The sequence below is a fragment of the Eufriesea mexicana genome, unplaced genomic scaffold (genome assembly GCF_001483705.2).
Source record: "Eufriesea mexicana isolate 0111107269 unplaced genomic scaffold, ASM148370v2 scaffold2545, whole genome shotgun sequence".
Classification (NCBI taxonomy): domain Eukaryota; kingdom Metazoa; phylum Arthropoda; class Insecta; order Hymenoptera; family Apidae; genus Eufriesea; species Eufriesea mexicana.
The window spans coordinates 523764-545382 of NW_016910608.1; the positions used below are offsets into that span (position 1 = coordinate 523764).

General features: G+C 37.2%; 1 protein-coding gene across 2 annotated transcripts in view; it reads right to left on the bottom strand.

Annotated features, from left to right (window-relative positions):
* Rh50 (Rhesus blood group-associated glycoprotein Rh50) overlaps positions 1-21619 on the bottom strand; it is a 46183-nt gene that overhangs the window by 22863 nt on the left and 1701 nt on the right. For both annotated transcript variants that reach the window (XM_017903760.1, XM_017903759.1), the window contains exons 2-4: positions 14490-14778; positions 10273-10402; positions 9342-9401 (exon numbers count right to left, since the gene is read on the bottom strand). In XM_017903760.1, the coding sequence (XP_017759249.1) occupies positions 9342-9401; positions 10273-10402; positions 14490-14498 (199 nt within the window). In that variant the 5' untranslated portion in view covers positions 14499-14778. The remainder of the gene's footprint in view (positions 1-9341; positions 9402-10272; positions 10403-14489; positions 14779-21619) is intronic.

A 21619-nucleotide genomic window follows, 5' to 3' on the forward strand; every position in this document is an offset into this window, starting at 1 on the left:
ATATATACAATATTAATATATTATACTTTATATTATTTAATATTTAATATTAATATTATATTATTATAATATAGATACGTTATTAGTTAAAAATTAAGTCAAAAAAATTAAATACTGAAAATTTAACATTTCAGTAGATCTTCCAGCAATTAATAAGGGAATATTGGGTTTTTAGCAGTCTTTCTCTCCGTGAATTTTCCGAAGGTGATAAAAAAATTCACGTAGTGGAATGGATAAGCAAACAAATTTTTGTATCATGCATCTTTCACCTCGTTTCAGCAAACTGAAAGCGATTTCCTCGCGTTACATTTAAACTGTAAACGACAATAGGACGTCTACATTCCCGTATCGTTCGCGGACCATTCCCAGCGTTCCTCCTTAACAGTCGCGATTTCCATGAGAAGGAAATTTCGTCGCGCTCGCGCGAAAACCGATTTCCATGAGAAAACACGCGCCCGGCCGACTGCAGCCGGCTGAAAATTTATAATCTTTGAGGAGCAACGAGATTAGCCCGCCAATTATGCCGCTGCCCGCGGACCCGGTTTTGTAATCTACGCAAAGTATCACTTTGAAATTCAGATTCAGCCGGCTAAAGTGTTGACCACGTGCTCATCTGCGTTGTTCCGCCTTTCGAAATTCGCGACATCGTGTCTCTGTTACGTTTACGCGTGTAATAACGCGCTTAACCGCGTTATCATCGTTCCTCCTTCGGAATCCATGCCAAATTGTCGGGTCACGGGAACGTTTGGCTCCTTGTTACCGTCCCGATGCGAGATTCTCAGCTTCTTTAAGTTTCTTTTCCTCTCAGATCCTGGGTATACCTTTATTCGGAATTTTTGCAAACGATTGGGTGTGTGAAAAGTGTGAAGATTTTCTCGAGAACCTTCGAGTGGAGACAATTTTATTCGGAACCTTCTTGAAATTGAAATTTAGTGAATTTTGAAAACCTTCTCGAAGTAGAAATTTAGAAAATTTAGTAAATTTTGAGAATCTTCTCGAAATAGAAATTTAGAGAATTTAGTAAATTTTGAGAACCTTATCGAAGTAGAAATTTAAAGAATTTAGTAAATTTTGAGAACCGTCTCGAAGTAGAAATTTAGAAAATCTAGTAATTTTTGAGAACCTTCTCGAAGTAGAAATTTAGAGAATTTAGTAAATTTTGAGAACTTTCTCGAAGAAGAAATTTAGGAAATGTAGTAAAGCTTGAGAATCTCCTTGAAGTTGAAAGTCAGAAAATTTGGTAAAGTTTGGGAAGCTTTTAGAAGTTAGAAAATAAAATTTGGCAATACTTGTCATTCGTGGGTAAACTTGGAATTTTTAAGGGATATTTATACGTACGTGTCGGAGAAAATGGCGAGTGGAAATCGAGTGCTGCAGAATGTTAGAGCGACAGGGTTCATAAACAATGAAAGCTTGGCTTAAAAGAACAGCATGTTTTGCCCCTAGATAGCACTGGAAACTTCACCTTTCATTTCCCTAAAGGCGTCTATCATAAAAAAGAAGCGTTCCCTTTTTCATTCCTTTTTCACGAAGCCCGGTCTCGACGATCAAACAGAACTTCAGCTTCGATGGAATCTCTTTCATCAGCCATTTACAAATGCACACGATTTTCGAACTTCCAGCGCATCGAATTTTTTTAAATTTCTAAAGAACTTATACGTATTTAAGTAAAACTGCATTCAATCGTGATTTAGTTCGATCTTAAATTTTCCACAACTTGTCAGAATCGCAGACATCGTAGCACAGAATTCGATAGTCAGATTATTCGATTATTAAAGCCTCAAATTGTGACTCATCTTTTATATCCAATAATAATTTCACGTCATTTAATACATTCTTAAACTGAGATCCATTTCATTTATATAACTAGCCATCAGGAAATTCTATCTTACTATTACATTTTTAAACGAAGCAGTATCTTTATACTTTTTAATTAAGAACAAATGTGAAATTAGTTATTTTTATTTTAACAAAATAGGGGTAGATTAATTGAAAATGCGTAGTTAATAATAATTAAAATGGCGTCATATAATATTATTCAATGTTGTGATAAAATCAAAGCTAAAAGCAAAACTTGTGCATTTTCAAATGTCAAACAGACATTGGTCATTTTAATTCAGAAAATAACAAATAATTCAACAATGCAGGATTAAATTTAACATAGCATCGCTAATACGAAGATTAAATTAAACGAAATCTGCTATTTCGAACACCTACAAATCCTACCTAACCTCTCCAAAGCGAAAAGCCAGGGCTCTCGTGAAATCTCGAAAGATATATAGAAGAATCACACGTTTCTGGTACGAAGCCCATAAATCTAATAGGATTAAATTCGTTTCAGCAATGGAATTCCGTTCCGATCGAGGATTTCGACGAAGCAACCGCCGTACGGATTCGCGCCAATTACCATCAGCGCCAGAACGGATGATTCGGTAATCATAGCGAGGTCGCCCGAGGAAATGGCGGCGCAGGGCGATTCCGCGAAACACAATGCCGGCCATATCTCACAAAGAGGTTTCTGGTGTAACTGCACGACGTTAATATACGTACTTTATCCGACTCCACGGACAAAGTTAAGCCCCGACGTCGCCTCTTTTGCATCCTTCCACGGGTATACACAAGTCCCTGGCAATATTACGCACGCGTATCTGTCTCCCTGCCTCTCGTTATCTTTCGCCGGCTGCGCCCATCTCGCGATCCTTCACGGAACTTCACGGGTGAAAGAAGCGCCGAAGAAAAACGCCTAGTTTCACCCTGGAAGGGTAAAAATTGCCACGCGGAGGAAGGATCGAGGAAGAAACCAGGGGGAAAAGCGGACACCGTTGGAGAGATCGGAATCTGGGGGAAAAAGGGATAGAAAGATGGAATCGGAGACGAGACACGAGGAAGGAAGAAAACGTGGAACAAAAGTAGAACGCTGAAGCTGCGAGAAAGAAGAAAGAACGTGGAACAATGGCGGAACATAGAGGCTACGAGAGAGGAATGGGAATTAAAAACGAAGAACGAGGAACAACGGTGGAACACTGGAGCTGGGAAGAAGAAAGAATTAGGCAAGAATAACTGGTGAAAAGATGGAGTCCAGAACGCTGAGACAGCCTCAGAGAGAGGGAAGGAAAGAAGAAAAGGAGCGAGGCTGGTCGACGCGGAATGAAACGTTGGCCGGGTCGAGGTGGCAGAAAAGAAGAAAGGACAAACCGGAGGAAGGGTTAGAATTATACAAAAGGGAGCACGAGGAGTGGAAAAACCGCAGGAGAGAAGGAAGGGGTGAGATAAAAGACGATAAAGATAAAAAGCCAGCGGTTAAAGATCACGAAGCAGCGAGAAAGTGGAGCATTTCCATATCGTCTTTTTGCCAACGATGATCCGGAAAAGGGGAAGGTGGAGCCAGGTGAGGGAATAAAAGGAGAGAAGAAATGGAATAAAACGACAGAAACTAGAAACGAAAAGGACCGAATCGCGGGACTTACGTGTGTACGTGACTGGCAGAGAGCTCGGTTTTCCATTTAGATGAGGCGAGTAGCTGTTCTCCCTGTTACTAGCGTCCGCCTCAGGGGCGTAATCGAACGTGGCCAAAAAACCGCACAGGAGGAAGCCTTCGACGAAGAGGATCACGATCGCGTGCGATAGGCTGCTTAACGTCGTCATCCCTTCCTCTGTCTCACGGCCAACTCCGTTGGAAAAGCTGCTCTTCGCGGCGAGCACCGGGTCGCGAGATTACCACGGGTCTCTGTGGCACCTCTGGGGTGATCTTTCGTTTCCTGGCGGTCTCGTCACCTGCCAGACCCTCACGGGTTCCGAGCGATTCTCGTTTCTATGAATCGAATCCTGTTGCCTCGTTCACCGCCTCCTGGGAGTTATTGCTTCCACGGTATATCGACCTTTCGCTTCGCTTTTGATCTACTTTCCAGCCAGAGGCTGAAGGGCTGGCCTCGTTGCGGCCGCTTGATTAGAATTGGATGGAAGGGCGGTCCGGGATCGATTGAAATTGGTAATTCGAGGGTTTTCGGATTCTTCCGACGAGAGACGATTCTTTTGCTCGGCTCTTCCCAGACCTGCGGATCTTCAACCCCTTGGCCACGTCGCCGGGTACTCGAGTGCTCGCTGGCAGGGCTTGCTTCGCGAATCGTTATGCAAATGCATCCGCGCTTTAAATTTCAAATCGAAGTCGCATTCCGTCCGCGATAACCACTTTTCCTTCGAGTCACAGTTTCTCCGAAGCGATAAATTTCTCGAATATTTCAGGCCACATCCTTATCCGTGACGAAACAGGCTACGGAGACATGTCTCGCTAGCCCAGGAAGGGGTTCGCTAGCCAAAGTACGCGTCGATCTCTTGCAAAATGGAGAAGACTATGAACGAGCGAAACGGGATCTATGGGATCTAGCACTTTTTTCCCTTAACGCACTTCGCCGATCGCTTTAACAGCCGCCTCTCGTTGCAAAGGACCACAGGTAACCGACGCTTCTCGTCTGCTGACTGTTTATCGGGATTCTATCTGGTAACTCGCACAACACTCGACCCGACCACCGGATCCTACCAGCTTCTGCGTGCAACTCGACCGTGAGTGGGAGTCTTTTGAATAAACTTTTTTGATAACCTCTTTTGATAACCGAATAACCTCTTTTGATAGAAATCTCTGCCATCTTCTGGTCCGGGAGGTTGGGACCTTCGCTCTCGACGACGTATCGCCAACTTATACCGGCGACCGGCTAAACATTCTAATGAATTCGATCTCGAACGACGCGAGGAAGGAACGAGAGCTCGTTTGCTTTTTATGGAACCAAGATGGCTACGTAGTCTCGAGCGTATTCCTGGTTTAATATGCGGAACGATTGCCTCCATCGACTCGATGGTCTTATGTATGAGGACGGGGTACGTCCTTGGTGTCTTGGCGATTGGAAGCATTACACTGGGATAGAAATGTTGGCAGCCGAATACCGGTATAGGTATGAATTAGGAATTTTTAGGCTTATGGTGTTTTTCGTGTGGTGATAGAGAGAGCAATTAAGATTAGTATGCGAATACAGTATGATATATTTTAGTATACTATATATGCTATATATAGTTCACAGAGTAATGAATTTTGTTTTAATTTTTGGTGTCAAGTTGATGCTCAATTAATACGTGTACACTCATTATAAATGCATGTAGGTCACCAACATCGTTTGACCGATGCTTAATTTTCATTCTAAAAATGAGTTTTAATTTTCTGTTTTGGGGAATTGATTACGTCTTGCTGGTATGTTCTGAGTAATAGTTTGAAAAATTTAACGATGTCGATGATATCTAATTTCCAAAATTTTTGTAGAGATAGAAAATTCCCTATTGATGAATTTTGTTTTACTTTTGGAGTCAAGTCGATGCTATAATATATGCACGTGTGCATATATTATAAATGCATACAGGTCACCAATATCCCTATTGAATACTCGCCACATAGGGGGCATTCGGTCATAAGAGTCAGAATATTTGACCAATGCTTAATTCTTCACTCTAAAAATGAATTTTAATTTTCCGTTTTTTGGAAAGTTGATCATATATTATTGGTATATTCTGAGTAATAGTTTGAGAAATTTAACAAGGTCGATGATATCTGCTTCTTTACTGAAAATTCTTTACTGCTTTTCACTACCAAAAATATTTGCACGAGTAGTAAGCTTCCATTGTCGCTTTTTAACGCATGCGACTAAGAATGAGTATTATAAGAGGACAAAAGATAAGAATCTGTTTTTCAAGAGAACCGCCGCGATGTCCTTGAATGCTCGAAACATCGATCGTAACTGCAGTATCTTTTTCAGAAGCCACTAAAGTGCTTCAAACTTATCGATCATTGGAAAAAGATCCATGATTCAATTTCCTTCGAACAACCGTACTATCTCTCTCAACAAGATTTTCTTCGTATTAATTTTCAAGTATACCGATGTTATCCTTCCCAAGAACCAACTTACGCAGTCACTCTATACACAGAAGAGATTTATCAACTTCCGAGAAACGTTTTATTCGCTAGGAAGAGATATCTCCATTGCAAGTATCGATGATCACGTTTTTAGATTTCTTGGATCGAAGGACACCAATAATCGAACATTAATCATGCTCCAACCGGAAGTGAAACCATAATGGTGAATATATTCCCACCAAAATTGTACTTGAGGATCTCTGTTACTAAAGACCACGAGTAATCGAACATCCATAATTTTTCAACCGGAAATGAGACGATTAGGCAGTCAAAAACAGAATCGTCGAGTTCTAAGAACCATTCTAAGTCTACTTAACACTTTACCGACCGCTAGCGATTCAACAGCATAAGCACATCCGATTGGCCGCTCAGCTGCAGATTCTCCCTGGCGCCCCCCATATAAAAATGGGGAGCTTACAAAGCAACGCAACTGATACAACTGAGCAACGTACCTCAATATTAAATAACAAATTACTGTTTATATAATGATAATGACTGTTCATCGCCATGACAAGCGATTAATAGGCTATATAGGTCGGTAAGCGTCGGCGACAATAAGCCGATTAATAGGTTACCGGTCGGTGAAGTGTTAAAATAAAATATCTTTACTCGTAACCCTAGTTAAACCGCGTTCTTGGCTGTCCTCCATCGAAGGATGCAAGTGGTCGGACATTAGTCGCTTTCGAAACCGGAAGCGAGGCCAGCAAGTACTCGGTCAGTTCGCAGCTCGCACCCAACACCGAATCTTCGTCGGTGAACACCTAAATTCGCGTTTTACGCATTTCCGGGCGCGCGAAAGCAATTCCTGGAAAGTTCGCCAGCAGCGGTCGTTCTTCGCCGGATAATGCCCAAGCGGTTGTTAGCTTCCGGCCATGCTTACGTTTTGGGACGTAGCCCCAACTAAACGACGTCTAGGATCCCGTTCCGGAGAATTCTATTATTTCGCCGCGTGAGAAAGACCGTTGTTTGCTCTTGCATTATTTCCGCACGCGAATTCGGACACTCTTGTTAAACCCTTATTTTATTCCTTTTCTTCATTCTCCATTTTCTTCGCCGAGTTTACTCGTTGTTCTGAATTATCGAAGCAGAGGAATTACGGAAGTAGTAGCGTTTCTATTTTTCCGTTTATTTTATCCTGCTCTGTTATTTCTCAGCGGGTATTGGCAAGTTTGCTGTATCGCACTAGCCAGGGAAAAAGTTTTCGGCCAAATACAAAATTATTTACAATTACTGTAACCTTTTGAATATAGAGTGCTATAATATGGATATGAAACGACATGTTGAGGTAATTAAACGACAGGTTTGATACGAAATGAAAAGGAAAGAATGGAAATAATTCGAACCTTTATTTATCATCGAGGAGAAACTAAAGTCTCTCAGTCACCATTTAATCAGATTCTAAAGACGGATGTTAATTAATATATCAAATTTACAATTAGCCAACGATGCGTGGAATATCGAAGTAAAATAATTCTACGTCTTAATTTGCATATGATCTCTTATTTGCCGTTTTAGAAATATCGTCGACCTTATGGCAGAAAGTCTTCGAATTACTATTTTCCTGTAACGAAAAATTCGCCGAGTGCAAAGGGTTAATACCCCTTTTTTCTAGGGGTAGTAGTATAGTGGACGTAGTGGAGGAAGGTTAGGTCTAATCTTTAATTTTATCCTTGAAATTCTTTTATATAGAATTACCCGAGATTTTAGGAAGTTAAAAAATTCTAAAATTTTAATTTTACTCCTTACGATTCTTCCAATGATAAATTATACAAGATTATCCGAGTTACATCAACCACGTTCTCCCCTTCCCTCAATTCCTGTCATTCCTTCCGAACGAGGATATATCTAAAATTTTCAAACGATTCGTAATTTCTTAATCTCTTCAATCCGCCACGATAGTGCATTGTCGCAAAAGATAAATAATTTCACAAATTATCGAACATCTTTTCGAGACCCGTCAGCTCCACGAAACGGGGAAGGTCTCTAACACCTTGACTCATGGATATTTCAATGACTTCGATGTCAAGCTAAATGAATCCTACAGCTTCATCACGCAGACGGTTTTGTGATTCAATTTCGACTCCAATCTCGCCTCATCGGACTCTGACTTCAGCTGGAAGTCCGTCGCGCTTTATACCCCCGACGAAATTATTCGCGCGGGTACATTAGCCGTTGGAATCGACGTGGCGTTATTCAAATTCTCCGAGCGACAAAGTAAATGGACGAATTCATGCGGATTATTCGACCCGGCCTCGAATAAACGTTCCTCCAGAGTCAAAGAGTGAATTAAATTAATAGATCCCGGCGAAGGAGTCCGGCCCGGGGGTGGATTTATTATTAAGCGGACGGCCATTTTGCGCAGTGTTAACGTCGCGAATTTCGACGTGTTAGTCAGGCTTTTCAGAATCGCGAGAAATAGTTGCTCGAGTTACGTCGTTCCAAGCGAATAATTATTATACACGTAGAGAGTGCAGCAGCCCGGTTCAACGCGCCTTCATGCAATTTGGATAATTCGCAACTTTGTCTGTGTGCACAGATAAAGATCCTTCGGAGATCCGGCTTGCCATTTTCTTTCAAATAAAACGGGCTGTATCTCAGTTTTAAAACAAATCTCTCGTTTTTGTTATTTAATCAAACATATTCGTGTATTCGTGTATGGTTACTTGCGAAATTATAGAGATTGCCAATTTTCGTAACACGAGGTATTTACAGAAGGAGTATCTCGAGGGATATTTCTGATTCCTCTTGATCTCTGCTCGAAAATAAAGCAAGCGTGTAGGAGATCCTAGAGGAATTGCGAATTCGTCTCTCCTAAGAAATTTAAATAGGCCGAAAGGAATGCTAATTGCCCGCCAGTTTTCGTCATTTTTAAATAATTACTCAGCAGTCTCCTCTATTTTAAATTAACATATAAAACGAGGATTAAATATCCTCGTATACTGGAGGATAATATAAAAATAATACAAATGAATAGAAATATGGATGATATAAAAGGAATAAAGTAAAAATAAAATCTAGGCTATATAGATACACCGAAAGATAACATCGAGATAATAGAAAAATTAATTAAACGTAAGAGAAATAAGAATACTGTAATATAAATATGAGAGAATACCATGCGATGAAAGAATAAAAGAAAAATATAGAAAGACGGAAATCAGCGTTCTCAGAGGAGGAGATTTTATTAGACGAATCTGACACCGGTATCTGTTTCCAAGATGTCCGCAAATGCTATTCGAGGAGCCATAATTGCGAGGCTGAGTATAGCTTCGGCTTCAAAGTCAACCGCTTCGTTCTCGTTAAGGCAAAAACAGACCTCCGCGGGATTCGTTTCTCACGGGGCGAATATAAATATGGAATTAAGTAAATTCGTTCGGATACTCACTCGGATAAACTCGTAACGGGTCCGTATCCGGCTTCTTGACGTGCTTCCGGCCGTGGTCACCTGAAAGTTTAATTACTCCTTCAGTTATACGCGTGTCCGACGTTGAGGAAATTTTATGAATTCCTCTGGTCCATGTCGTGGATATCTTTCTTTTCTCGTTAGCACTCGTTTCTTGCGCGAATAAACGTTTCACCTTTAGCTCGGAATTACGCGGCCATTTTATTGTGGCGAGTTATGCGCCATTTTCTACGCTGGGGTAAGGGTGCAGCGTTTTATGGACTGTTGCACGACGTGTATCGAAAATTCTGAAGCGTTTAATAGTATATTGTGCACCAAATATTTCAAAGCGTTTTTTGATACACAGTGTATTACAAATTTTTTTATATTTTTTAGTACTTTTAATGTTTACTGTGTACCAGAAATTTTGTGGAGTTTTAATGGTATATTGTGTATCCAAAATTTTGATGCGTTTGATGGTACGCTGTGTATTAAAAATTTTGCAATATGGTATACTGTGTATTAAAAATTTTGAAGCGTTTTTTGATACACTGCGTATTAAAAATTTTGAAGCGTTTAATGGTATATCGTGTATCAAGTATTTTGAAACGTTTTTTGATACATTGTGTATTCAAAATTTTGGAGCATTTTTTAGTATACCGTGTACCAGGAATTTTGCAACGCTTTATGGTATACTGTGTATGAAAAATTTTGAAGCGTTTAATGCGTATATTGTGTTTCAAAGACTTTGGTGCGTTTTATGATACGCCGTGTATTAAAAATTGTGAAGCACTTTTTAGTATACTGTGTATCAAAAATTTCGAAATGTTTGACGGTACACTGTGTATCAAACATTTTGACTGTTATAAAATGTTTATTATTTTTTAACAGTCAACTGGAAAATTATATATGCATTTACTGAACATTTACCAACCTGTATAATCCTTTAGCAAATTAGCGTTTTCCTCTGGCTCGAACGTCATCAACGCGCCCATTAGCACGATTAGGATGACTTGAACAAAGAACAGCTGGCATACTTGTTGCTTTCGACTGGCGAACATTCCCTATTGATGAAAGAAGTTGGTGGAATATTTAATAAATTCTAATCTCGTTTCTCATAAATTAGTTGCACGCATGCTGTTGTATTAAAAGGATTTTCATGCTAGGAATAATTATGAATATAAATGTTTACATTAAATAGACTAACTAACCCTCTATCTTTCTTATTGGTAACGTTAAAAATTTTAGATAGCCACAGTTTCTTCGATTCTAGAAAATCTAAGTAAAATAAAATAAAAAATTTAATAGCGAAGTATAATAGTACGGTGGTATGGAATTAAAAAAGTTGTTTAAATCACTCGTCGTTGTAGAGGATTAATTAAAGGTTGCTAGCAGCAGTGGGGTTAAATGAAAGTAATTAGCTGAAAACAAGGGTAGCACGATTGTGATGACTCCCTGGAGAATTGCAAACATATTTGATGTATTATATTATGATTAACGACTTTATTATAATTATAATACGATTGCCGAGTTTCGCTGAGTAACTGCAAATTCATTTGCATCATTTTGCGAAGGTATTTATCGCGCTGCATTAAAATTCAATGCCTCACTTTTGTGTTTATTTATACAGTAATTAATATAATCACGCGTAATGACAAAAATAGCTGTACATTATAATTATATTACCGAGATAACAATTTTGTAAAAATAAATACCCACTCTACTATTAATCGTAATTATGAAATATAACGTTATCGAATTTTTCGCAAAAACAATTATTTAAACGTAATAATTCCAGCAAACGAAATAAAAATAACAACCCCGGAGTAATTATTACATACCGGGTGTTCCAAGTATTCTTTTTATAAATAATAGTAAAAAAGAATTATGAAATAATTTTTATACGAATGTTGCTTTAGAAATAATAACGGACCAGGCTTCGTTCTATGTAATAATTAAGTCAGGTACACCATGTACATTAATTACGACGCTACACAGGAGCTTCGTCATAAGACTGCAAACATAATATTTGCAACTTTCTGCAAATATAGGTATTTACAGCGTTATATTATGAATTAACTAACAGCCGGAAAATAAACAGAAATAGTAACGAGCAAATTCTCCGCAACATCCTTAACGAACCGACCACTGTGTATGTTTGTATAGACAAACACGATAGAATAACGAATTCCCGTAAATTGTCCTCAAAGACAACGACGTTCGAGATACACCCATCTAACACGATAGAATAACGAATTCCCGTAAATTGTCCTCAAAGACAACGACGTTCGAGATACACCCGCAATTTGGCTATGTTTATTAAACCTCGATTTGTTTATTTATTTACCGATACTTTATCGCCGTATTTTATTACAGTTTTAAATTATTCCACTGATATCGAGCCGTCAGTTTGTAGCAATTAAAAGTTTGCACCCCTTTTCCGGATCAAAACGAGTAATTGAAACTAATTATAACATCTTTTCCCTATATACGGGCGAACAAATTAAATTAACGGAAAAAATCGTTTGATTGAGCGAATTTATTTTCCAAATCATAATTCCACTGCTATTATAAATTATTCCACAGTACATTATTATTACTCATTAATACATTTCATTCACGAGGGGGTAACATCGCGAAATTTCAATTATTTTTTAAACCTCGATTTATTTACTTATCCATATTTTATTCCACTTATAAATTATCTTATATTATTACTATTATGGCAACGTATCAATTTATTAAGAATCCTCATTACCATAAATTGCAAGCTTCCAACCCCTTTTAGAATGCAATCAACTACAACTCCATTTTCACAGAGAAATGGAAAATACAGAATACAAAATAATAAAAGAATAAACAGCAAAAAGATAAATGATTTTACTCGCAAGAAATTAATATCGCGAGATATGGTGCTAGCATATACAAAAGATGGCAGCGATTATTTTCCAAACCTCGATTATCGAATCACTCCCCACCCCCACACTTATTATTCCATTTGTAACAATTAAACGTATCCACCCTATCTAAAGCAAATCGAGAAACCGTAATAAATCCCTGTTCTTATGCTCTTTGCAGATGGCGGAACAAAAATGTCGCTGGCAGGAGCAGTTAACGTCACGAAACGCTGGGGTTACGGGAACAGATCGCGGCGATTGAGCGGAATTATTCGAAGGCTCGTGCAGGAGGATACACGGGCGTACAGTGGAGAACTCGGTAATCCGTTAATCGTTTATAGAGATAATATTTGTAAGGCAAATTGCGTGCGCGGAGCGACGGAAGCGGCGCGCAGAGGGGTTGATCGGTTTAATGAGATCGTATAACGTTAAAGCTGAAATTCCAGCCGCGTCGCTGCCGGCAGTGTCACTTTCGACCTGTGCTATCGTTCCACCTTTCGACGCTGATTTTCCGCCGATAATTGGCAGCGGGGTGCGCGCCACCAGCAAGAATGAAATTAATGAACCCGATAGGTACCGGCACGCAAACGTTATTTCATCGAAGATTTCGCTTCGCGTGGATTTTTCCACGATTCCCAGACGAGAGAGGAATTTAAGGACACCGTGGTCGAAGATCGTACTAAGTAAGTACCGCGCGGCCAATTTTCGTTAATTGTTCAATTTTAATGTCGCGCTGAGAGGGAGAATTTTAATACAACGTATGTATTATAGGTAGAGTGAAGGATAATTTATTGGGTTTAAATAGAATAATCGAAATTTTGGAAATAGTCGATAGATTTATGAAGATTATAGTAGGGAAATTGAGGGGTTAGTCGAATTTTAATGCAACGTAGTTTTATTTAAATAAAATAATTGAAATTTTGGAAATAGCTGATGAAGATTATAACAGATAATTTTAATAATTCGGAATGTTTAAAAATAAGGGAGAAAATGCGAACCAGAGTTAACGAAAGCAATTAAAAAATTAGTTTTGTTAATATTGGCTAAATTTTATTATTGCTTCCTTGTATAGGAAATTCAATTTATTTCTTTCCATACTAATCTTTAATTCTATAGTAATAATTATAAATTATTATAATATCAATAATCTTCAATTCTATTATAATAATTCCATTATAATAATTATATAAATATTACAATTATATTATAATTGAAGAATAGTATAGAAATAAATAAATTGAATTTTCTTGTTGCTTTTATTGAATTTTAATGTTGTTTCCTTGTATAGAAAATTCAATCTATTTATTTCTATTGTAATTGGAGATTAGTATAGAAATAAATAAATTGAATTTTATTGTTGCTTTCTTGTATAGAAAATTTAATTTATTTATTTCTATATTAATCTTCAATTCTATTGTAATTGAAGATTAGTATAGAAATAAATAAATTGAATTTTCTCTTAATTACAATAGAAGTGAAGATTAATATAGAAATAAATAAATTGAATTTTCCATTAATGACAATAGAATTAGAGATTAATATAGAATTAAATAAATTGCATTTTCTATGTAAGGAAGCAACAATAAAATACATCCAGCATTAGCGAAACTAATTTTTTAGTTACAATAGAATGACAAAATTCCAATTTTCTGGCTCCTTAGTAAAAGAGTCTCATGAGATTAATTTTTGAAACGAATTATTTTTTAAATACAAAAAGGAATACCAGCGCAAGATTGCGCGGGAAAAGATAAACAAAATACGCGAAATAAAATTTATTGTACGACGCTTCACCGTGACGGAAATCCGCTTTGAACTTCTGTGGGGGTGCATGCGATTCGATTTTCTCAGTTTAATAAATTAAATCGGATATTATAAAACATCTATCACGTTATTCTGACGTATACCGAAGAATTAAAAGGTTCAAACGACTTCAAACGACGATATAATTTTCTTTGATATTTAAAATCCGCGATATTAACGGCACAAAGTATTTGAACATCAACGAGCGCCGCCGCGCGAATTTTCAGATTTAATTTCCTCGAAAACCGAATCCCCCAGGAAAAAACTCGATCGGGTCTTTATGACGCAATTTTTCGCGTAGAATGAACCGCGTGCCGCGGATATTTCGGAAAGATTCATCCACGGTCGAGAAATCAATCCGAAGCTGCATGCGCGTGGCAATCGTGCGCCGAAACATCGGTATTCAACGTCCACCATGCGACTGTCGTTCACAGTGACATCGTTCAGGCAATACCTTTCCCATTTTGATCCAGAGATAGCCTTATAACATCCGGCCGTTGCAAAAAGCTCGTTTCTCCCTCACTGGTGGCCGTCGATCATCTCATAGTCCTCGCGTGACACGACAGATTTTTATTGTTTCACGATATCGTCGGCACGGGATTGCCGCGAAAACTGTGTGTCTGAATGGAGATGATCGCGTTTCCTGATCAGGCTATCTTAATTCGACCAACGATGACGAATGGCTCTGCTGGGATCAGGGAGATCGCTGGCGCGATCACTGCCACGATGATCGTTGCTCGCTTCTGGCAACAGCAAGTTATTTTTATTCTGTATTTTCTATTAATTCTTTCGTTAATCGAGTTTGCAAATTTTATGGAAGGGTTGGCGAAAGGGTACCATCGATCATGGTGGATTTTTAAATTTCGAGATTATTATACCTTGGTATCACGATTTTCAGCAACCGGTGACTATAGTTTTTGTAAAATTCTTTGCTGATTCGAGTTTGTAATTTTCACGGAGATTTTAGTCAATGATTTCAATCGATCATGATGTGTATTTCACGATTGAAAATTATCGCGATTATTAAAATTTTTAGCAAGTGCTGATTTTGAATATTAATATTTGAGAATTTTATGTTAAATTTTGGTTTTATGTTTAAATGTTTAAATTTTATGTTTAAATTCTGGTGAATGGGTTCGAGCATAGAATATTTTATAATTTAAAATTATTTTTATTAGGTTGATAGAAAAATAATTTCGTTTTTTGTATTTTCGATTTTTGCAGCTTGATATTGGAATAAATTGTAAATGTGGTTATGTTATATATCTACTCTATATCTTGATAATAAATATTTTGCGTGCAGTGTTGATTTACGTTTTATTTAGGTTATTTAATTAGAGATGGAAAAGAAGCAAAACGAAATTATTTTTCTATCAACCTAATATTTTAAGACTAGAATAGTCAATGAAAGTATGCCATCTTTCCCAGGATTAGTATTAAATTAAATATCTATTTTTAATTATTATCTATCATTTATGTATAATATATTTAGGTACATATTATGATTCTAGTTATCTTCCTTTTAAACTTCCAATTCTTTTTCAATCTTCTTTCCAATAACTCTCTGTTATTTATAAATTCCATTTTAAATATAATTCAAAAGAGAGTTAACTGATAGAAGCCTATTTAAACAAATATCCTCTACCTATTACACCAATAGAAATATTCAGAATAAATCAAGCCAGGCATACCTGCGAATACAATCGACGTCGAATCACCCCCGATAAAATACGGTATGCAGCTCAAAGGGTAAATTCTACCAAAATACCTGCACTTCCGCTTCAAAATTCGAACAAAGAAACTGGAAAATTGTCAGCCCGAAAGAAACAAAAGCGCAACATACTACCACCAATCGAAAATTACCAAAGTGAATAACCCGACAACCGATCTCGCCATTGAAAAAATACCCTAATCGCGCTTCCCGATTAAATCTCCACCTTTCATTCCAACGAACGTCCATTGCAACACACGTTGAAATCATCGCGAACGAACCGCCATTCCCGACCTATACGTTTCCTATCGATAACCCATCGAAACCCATTCCAAACCAACAGCCATTCACCCTGCCCACCCCCATAGACCGAACGTTTGCACCAAGACTCGCGCACGCGGGGTCAGTGAATCAGAAAGTCTGTGTCGCGAGATTCGAAGCCGATATATCGGCTCGTTGCCGATATTGTTTATCCGTTTATACGATCCAATTACATCGCGATTGATCCTGATCGACCTCGTCGTCCAAATCTCCCGAGCGGATACACGCTATTCCCTTAATGCCGACACGTTCCGAACGGTGTCACGAAGCTAACACGCTATTTTTCCACGGAGAGAATCCGATCGACGGAAACGTTATCATCCAGACTTGCCCGGGGGTTAATCGATTCCTCGCGAAAAAGGATCGTGGAAAACGTAAACGCCCGATATTTCACCCGAGACGTCTCGCGAGCCAATGATTTCGCGAACACGTTGTTTGCTCTACGGCTTCGAGATCGCCGGTGTGATTAATTTGCGTGGCACGAGGATAGTAGAGATGAGTTATATGCTATTCAGTCGAATTCAACTCGTTTCACCGAGTTTCGAGTTATTTGAGCTTTTATTTGCTCGGCGAAGTTAGGTGAGCATGAGAGAATCTGTTTCTTAGGGTTTTCTATTTCTTGGAAGGGGAATTTAATGGCAAGAATGTGAAAATTTGTTTTGTGGAATTTCATGTGAAGGAAGGAAAATCAAAGATGAAAAGAAGGAAGAAATGTTATAGAAATTCCACAGTGATATTTTATAAAATTAAATTAATTGTTTCACTTTGTTTGGAATTTTGAGTGTTGCAGGAAAAGAAATCGAAGATTAATAGGAAAAAATATTACAATAGGAATATTTCAATGGAATTATCATAAGAATAAAAATGTCATATTTTCAATTTTCATAGAATATTACAATCTTATTTTTACAAAATTTTGCAAATTATAACAATATTCTCAGAAATAAATTCCTCGATTTTTATAATAATATTCTTTAAAATCCTATCTGTCATAAGAAAAATTAGAAATTTAGTGATAAGAATTATTATAAAATATAACACGTGCATTTGCATAATATTAGAAATATCTTACATTCTAAAAATTCTATATACAAAAAAAAATTGAAAATTTAATTCCTCGATGTATATAATAAGAATTTTTAAAATCCTATCTATTAAAAGAAAAATTAGAAATGTAGTGCTAGGAATTATTATAAAATATTACACGTACATTTTCGCAATATTAAAAATATCTTACATTTTTAAAAATTCCATATAGAAAAGATAAAGGAATTTATAAAATGAAATATACTGTATATCCTTCAGAATCCCGGGTGAAAAAATAAAATTGAAAATTTAATGATAAAAATTATCATAAAATATTACTCTTGTATTTCACCAAAATTGAAGCTACCTCATATTTTTCACGATTCTACGTGCTAAAAGAGAATCCAAAATAGCTAGGAAAAATTTTGCAGGGCCACCGAAATTTAAACGACGTTGTATCTTTTATTCCCATTCTTTTCGTTTCAACCCTTCGGTGTTTTCGTTTGAAATGGCGCGATATCGTTTTCGTACGGGAGCAATCAATGAAACCGGAAGTCAATCGGCGATTGTTATTCGGCGATTAACTCGTGACCGCAGCCGGTCGATTCTTCTTCGACGATTCGAGAGGCGGTTTCTCGAATGGACGATGCAGAAAGTGTCACGCGATCGTCAACGAAATCGCAATCGAATGCATCGGGAATGAGATCGTGCCTGGACAGAGCTGTTTGCGCGACTTCATACGGAATAATAAAGCAAAATAATAGATTTCGTTCGAAAACAACACGACAATTTAAACCCCTCGCGATTCGAACTTTTTCCCTTTCTGTTTTCATCCAGCTACCCTACACGGTAGCCAGGATACTTCATTATCCATGATTGTTCCGTGGAAATGAATTTTTTACATTTTCTGCTGTATGAAAATAAATCTTTCAAATTTTTCAAAAATTTATCCTCACAGAACGACGTTGGGTAATAGGCGGAGTACTCTGTTCATCGAATAAATTTACATTTCGCGGTATTTTTTTGCCCACGATACCACGTATACCTGACCTATCTGCACATCTATAGTTTCGAAGAATTTTTTCCATTTACCGGCCTCGAACGAAGCTAAGAAAATTCGGTAAATCAGCGAAAATTGCACCAGAAAATGACGGAAGATCGTGATAAAATAATTTTGAAATATCCGTCCGAATACGTGACAATGTTTCCCGATAAATTCGATCGCTTCCACGATTGATATCGACAACTTCAATTTCTCCAACCCCCATAATCGCGAGGGAAAAATTATTCCACGGAATTAGAACGAAAAATTAAAACACCGAAATTGTAGTAGCAACGGGATAATTAGAAGAGGAAGGTAAAAATGAAGAAAATAGGAAGATTTCGCAACAAAGATTTAAAATTACGGAAAAATTATAAATTGTACAGGTACACCGCGAAGGTAATAATTAATTAACGAAGAAAGGTGAATTCAGAGGAATCGGAGAAAAATATTCCGGTGCATTTTTTTTCGTCAAAAGCACAATGAAACTTTTGTCATCCGAATTCTCATTATCTAAATGCTTTTGCCATCCAGGAGAGTTTAATGGCGCTCACAGGCGAAACTTTAGATACTGTCCTCCTTCGATCGCGGGCACAATGCGTGGATGATAAAAAAAAGGGAAGAGAAATATCGATATCAGTATGCGAGAAAGCTCTCGAATTCAATGGAAAATCGGCTGGAGAGGCTGAAAAACTTGCGTGATTCCGGCTCGCCGGAAAAATATGGAACTCGTAACTCAAACCTTTACCAAAAACGTTCTTTTTCCTCCTGCTATTACTATTTCCCTTTTCCCACGCGCTGTCCTTTTCCTTTTAAATCCTATAAAAATCAATACCCGACAAAAACAGGTATTACGTTATGCGAACGGAATCGCCAGAGGAACTCTCGAAATCGAGTTTTCGAAATTTCCGATCAAATTGACTCGTTTTCATTTTTATTTTTCGTATTTTTTGGGAGGGGTGGTGAAAATTACTTCCTTTACCTTCTATATTTTTGAAACAAATCCGAGGAAAATCTGCGTCTGAAAAAGGTGAAAAATAGTTCGTTTGGTCACTACTCGTCCGGAAGTATTAAAAATTCTCTGTCTATGCGGAAATGGTAAAAATATCGGAGTCCTTAAAAATGGTGAAAATATCGGAAACCTCGAAAATAGTAAAAATATAGCCCTGAGAAATATCTGATAACGAAACTCGACGAATTTTATTATTCTATTCGGAGTTGCGGGTTTGAGAAATAATTATTTGGAATTTTGGAGATTTTTATGCAGATTTGCTGTTTTTATTTAGAAAAGAAGCTACGAACGGTGTATTCTATTTTATAAGGAGATTAAACAAATTATTTGCAAATAAGTTTTTAAGTCAACGTTTTCATATAAAGTGACGTATAAATTGGAGTATTAAGTACCGTATTTTGCATACATTCGAGTCGCAATAAGCCGGATTATTTTACAATGTTACTGCGTTTGCTTTCAGAATTGTTCTCGTTTCAATTACTCTTGAATAATAAATTTGCATGCACGTCTCTGCGTTCGATATATGAGGAAATGTGCAAGTGCTTATTCCCCTCGCAGTTAACGCAATAGAATCAGAAACTGCTTTAGCAATTATTTCTTATAATAACCACCGACTTAAATAAAAAGTGAGGGAAGAAATTATTCCATCCAATAATTCACAGAAAAATTATTTCCTTTGTTTCAAATAACCTAAAACAGTTATACCAAATAATAATTTAGAACAAATAATTTTTTAACACAAAAAAAAGTTATTCCAAATAATTATCTCAAATTAATGACTCAGAATAATTGCAACTAAAAATCTGAAAATAGGCTAACATATTCTCAGGTAACATAATTCAAAATGGAATAACACGATCCACAATTTTATTAAAAAATAAATTTTCCACAGTAATCCACGGAAAAATAATTAAACTTAAAATAAAAATTATTCCAAATTTATACAGATAATTATTTCAAATAATGACTCAAAATAATTGTAATTAAAAATCTGAAAATAACCTAACACGTTATTCTCAGGTAATACGATGCAAAGAAAAATAACACGATCCACCATTTTATTAGCAAACAAGTTTTCAATATCAAAACATTATTTCCAACAATTTTACTCAAAAAGAAATGAATTCTCTGTGCCAGGAAAATTAGCATGGAAGGACCAGCAATCACGGGATCTAAAAATTCTTTCGTCGATCGAGGTAACAAACGGGCTGCTAACACGTCGAAGAAACAAGCCAATCCCTTTGTCCCTATCGTCGTTTCTCCCTAGCGAAAGGAGGGCAGGCTTGATTTGCGAGCGGCACAATTATTTCCACGCGGAAAACTCCGCCAGTGGAATGGGTTTCCGATGGAAACAGAAGCAAATCACGACTGCAGACACTGCAGAGGATTATACGGAAGCTGCTTTCATAAATTATGCGATTTATCTTAGAACGTGGAGGCTTTTTTAGAATAACGATGAGCTCGGGTAACTAGCTTCCTCCCTATTCCCCCGTCCCTCTCCGCGTCCCGGTTCAGCTTTCGCGGACAGGGTTGTTCCACGTCTTCAGGGGTGAGAGAAGAACACGAAAATCAATTTGCTTCACTCGGAGCTTTACCTCTCACACGGTATTTCCTTGACCACACAGCGAAGGAATCGAATTTCCATTTCGTCGATCGACCACGGACTCGTTTGAATGATTCGATTTGCCCTCACCCTTCTCCCTTTGATCACTTACTCGTCCACGGTTTTACACCGGGGTGAGTCTGTTTACGTGCTGCGCCATTGCCCATTCTTGACTACGTTTCTGCAGATTCGAGTACTTTATTTCATTCGAAGACGTAAGTGATTTTACCAGAAAAACTTAACCAATGGTGGGCAATTCAATTATTTTCATTTATTTGTTCAACCAATTTTCATTTTATCTGTAATCTGTAATATCCAAAAAGTGATGCTCGTAGAGAATCATTTTTCATCGTAGAGAATTACTTTTATGAACACGAATCTGTAATCAAAATTGATTTATCGCCCAGTTTTCGAAAAATGGGAGTCTCTTTAAAAGGGCACGACTAAAATGAAGTATTACGTGAAAAATGAGAACGTGGGGATATTCATTATTATAAATAATTATTAAATAATTATTAAATAATTGTTATAATAATTAATGGAATCGGTGAAGTTTGGAAATTTCTGTTAATATTCGGTCAATGGGGGGTTATACAAATGGCAACGTGCCTCTGCTCGAGTCATTTATCGATTTGACTTCGGAAGTGAAACTTTAAAATTTTTTAGTGCACAGATTGAAAAGTGAGGTTAGTATTTACCACTCCACCTACACCCTCCCCCTTAAATAATTTAATAAGTTTTACCTTGTTTTCAGATTTTTATTATTTTTCTTATTTTAGACTTTCGTAAATCATTATATTGTTATTTCAACTCCCATATGATTATTCTTTTCGTATCTCTTTTTCCAGTTCCTTTGCTTTTTTCAAGAT